The sequence below is a fragment of the Octopus bimaculoides genome, chromosome 4 (assembly GCF_001194135.2).
Source record: "Octopus bimaculoides isolate UCB-OBI-ISO-001 chromosome 4, ASM119413v2, whole genome shotgun sequence".
Taxonomy (NCBI): Eukaryota; Metazoa; Mollusca; class Cephalopoda; order Octopoda; family Octopodidae; genus Octopus; species Octopus bimaculoides.
In genome coordinates, this window is record NC_068984.1 from 10832062 (window position 1) to 10835652 (window position 3591).

Consider the following 3591-nt stretch of genomic DNA (forward strand, 5'->3'; position numbering starts at 1 on the left):
CCGTCCTTTTTCCTTGTAGAATTTTTCATTCAGTTATAATTGTGGAATGATTCTGATGCTTTCTAAAACCATGGCTTAACCTCTGTAGACATCAGTGCCTAATCTCAAGATTCGTTTTGCAAACATGAAAAAAATCTGCATTTGAATATCATCATCATCATCATCATCATCATTTAACGTTCATGTTCCATGCTGGTATGTGTAAGACGGTTTGACCAAATCCAACAGGACTAAGAACAGTGTTCCAATGTTTTTCTATAGCTGGACACCCTTCCTCATACCAATTGCTTTACGAGGTTTACTTGGTGTTTTTTCATGGCACCAGCACTAGTGAGGTCACTACACAGCTTGTGTGACTAAGACCCCCTTCGACAGAGTGGTGCTAAAATAAAGATGGGGGTTTTATGCTAAGAGGTGAGAGGTTAAAGCATGAGAGAAGGGATCAAAACAGAAGAGGTTTCTTGCTGCAGAGAAGCTACATGGCTTCTCTCATATTTTAGAAGAAAGGTGGAGGTAGAAAGCAATAAAAATAACGGTAGTGAGATGTCAGAGTAAGCCCTCAAGATAAGAGGTGAGTAGAAGTGCATGGGGACAGGCCCCAAGAGGTCGTGAGAGTATATGGGAGAGTGAAATATAAAGAATGGGTAAAATCTGAATGTGAACAAGATGGAAGTGTCTTGAAGTGTCCTCTCTGCATACATTGAGTGCCAAAATAAAGAAACATTGATTAAATGAAGATTTGGTTAGTGTTCAATCAGTAGCCATTTCTCTTTAAATCTTTTCCTTCTTGACAGCCCTTTTAATTTTTGAGGCAGTCTCTTTTGAGAGCTTCACATGGAAACAAAACCTTATTTAGTCATTTTTTTAAATAAAATTGGTAAAAAGAAAAATATTAAGTAAAGCAATGAAGAAAGCTTAAAATCTAAACCAGTGGGTTCCAAGAGGAGCTAAATCTCCTTTTAAGGGGGAATGCTAAGAGTCATGAAGAGGGCAGTGAACAGTATGTAAATTTTGATTTTAATGACAGCTACTATCTGCATTACATAAGGGTATACACGGGGGAACATAAGTATCCTTATATTGTAGGTGTTCAGTAAAAAGGTAGGAGGTAGGAAAAAATTGCCCTAAACTCTTAGATTAAGGAACTGCTGTTACCATTAATGGAATGTCAGTTGTTTAATGACACCCTCCTCAGAATAAATATCTGATTGTCACAAATAAGGTTGTATAGTTTAGAAATACTATTAAATTCTTCTGTAAAATGGCTGTCTTTTGGTTGAATCTAAATGAGGGAAATTTTAAAGTGATTTGGTTGTCCTAGTTGCCAAAATTATTGTCTTCAGGCTAGAGTGTTGGTGACTTACATTTGCCTGTTGAGTTTGTCAGATGTGCCACTGCATTCAAATCTTAAACAAGAATTTCTCTTTACATATCCAGATTAATTTATGAGACATATCTGACATCATATAGTTGCAATCTAGCATTTTCTTTTGTAAAGATATTTCTTTCAAAATTTTGCACAAAGCCAGTTATTATAGTGGGAGGGATTAGTTGATTACATTGACCCCAATGGTCAACTAGTACTCATTTAATTGACCCCAAAAGGATGAAAGGTAAAGTTGACCTTGGCAGAATTTGAACCCAGAATGTAAAGAGCTGGAAGAAATGTGGCTAAGCATTTTGTTTGCTACACCAATGACTCTGCCACCTTGTGGCCCTTTTTTTTTTTTCGTAGGTTTTTGTAAAGGTATTACATATTACAAATATTTCTTTTTAAAATGTATATTATTATTATTCCTTCATAACACAGTGTTGGTAAAAATGCACTGGAGTCTTTAGTTATCTGTCAATTCACAACAAGGGCCTCAAACAGATAATACTTTCCTTAAGATGTGCACTGTCCCCAATAAGGCTGCTTTTTGCAAGACATCAATCTTGCATGGGATTTCCAGTTGCCTTAAGAAGTCTTGAAGTTTCAATGGGATTGAACCCAGCACATTGATCACCACTGGTATCACTTTTACATTGCCCTTTCAGACTTTTTTGGTAGCATTTTGGATGTTGCGCTGAGTGCACCTATTATTATTATTATTGTTGTTATCATTTTCTCTTTATCACAAGTTTTGTTGGAGCTCCTGGAGTCTTGCATGCGTAACGAGCTTGCTACCTGCAGCCTACAGCACCATGCTATCCGTTCTTTTCAGCTATCTAATACTTTCCTGATTATTCTTCCCGTGCCAAGGAGGCAAACCTTTTGTAACAGTTCTACTGGGCACTCTATTCCAGTTTCCTTTATATTCCTCTTGATGCCTTCTGATACTGTTTCCGTGGACCCATCAATAATTGGCACTATTTTCACCTTCTTCATTTTCCATAATTATTATTATTATTATCATTATCATTATTTTCTCTCCAAGTGTGAGCATATGTAAATAATGTACATAATTCCTCATCTTTTAAATATAGAACTGTATTACTCTGTAAAGTGTTTAGCATTAACAAAGGCACCTGTAAAAACCATGTGACAACAGACAATTGGAGTCTGGACAGCTTTCCAGTTAGCCAGCCCCTATCAAACCATCCAACCCATGGCAGCATGGAAAATGGATCTTAAACAACGATGATGATTGTTGCTAGTATTATTATTATTTCATATTCTTTATGTAATGTTTTTAAAAAATATATTTTCTTTTCCTAATCCACTGATTTAGTGTTTATCCTAAAACTGTAACTTTGATTTTCAAATTATCTTCAGGTACCACACGTTGCCCTCGACCAGGAGAAATTAACGGAGTTCATTATACATTTCTTACTGCTGAAGAATTTGTGACCCTTGAGAAAAATGGCAGTCTATTAGAAAGTGGAATATTTGATGGTGAGTTTGAAATGAAGTTTATTTATTCTTATATATTGTTTGTTTTTATGTTCATTTATAATAAAAACAACTTTACATTAATCTGATGAGTTTCTCTGTACTTTTATAGAGAGTACAAACTTATTACTGTTATATACAAGAACGTTGTTGAAAGTTTCAACCAGCTAAGCTATTGTTGGACTGTCTGACAGTGGCTTACCTGGCTGAAACATCAAAGTCATTGGTGCTCCAGCATGACAGCAGCTTCATGGCTGGAACAAATAAAAGAATAAATACAAACCAGCTCTTTCTCTATCAGCACACGTTAATTTCATGAGCAGGCTGTTCCGTTGAGTGGATCAACTGAAACCCTCGTCATCATAACCGATGGAGTGCCACAATACATACATATATATATATATATATATATATATATATATATATATATATATATATATATATATATATATATGTATATGCACACACATATATATACATATGTGTGTGTGTATATATATATACATATAATTTAGAGAAAATAACCAAAGTTCATGAACTCATCCATGAAAATCCACAGTCACATATAGAAAAATTTAATAAGTAAATACATTAAAAAGAACTATAATAAAATACAAAGTAATAATCAATAAAATAATAAAATATATATATAAAATAATATATATTATTATTATATATATATATATATACACACAACACATACCTATATATATACATAT

General features: G+C 34.0%; 1 protein-coding gene across 2 annotated transcripts in view; it reads left to right on the plus strand.

Annotated features, from left to right (window-relative positions):
- LOC106872181 (membrane-associated guanylate kinase, WW and PDZ domain-containing protein 1) overlaps positions 1 to 3591 on the plus strand; it is a 709375-nt gene that overhangs the window by 280259 nt on the left and 425525 nt on the right. For both annotated transcript variants that reach the window (XM_052966880.1, XM_052966879.1), the window contains exon 6: positions 2756 to 2875. In XM_052966880.1, coding sequence (XP_052822840.1) covers positions 2756 to 2875 — 120 coding nt within the window. The remainder of the gene's footprint in view (positions 1 to 2755; positions 2876 to 3591) is intronic.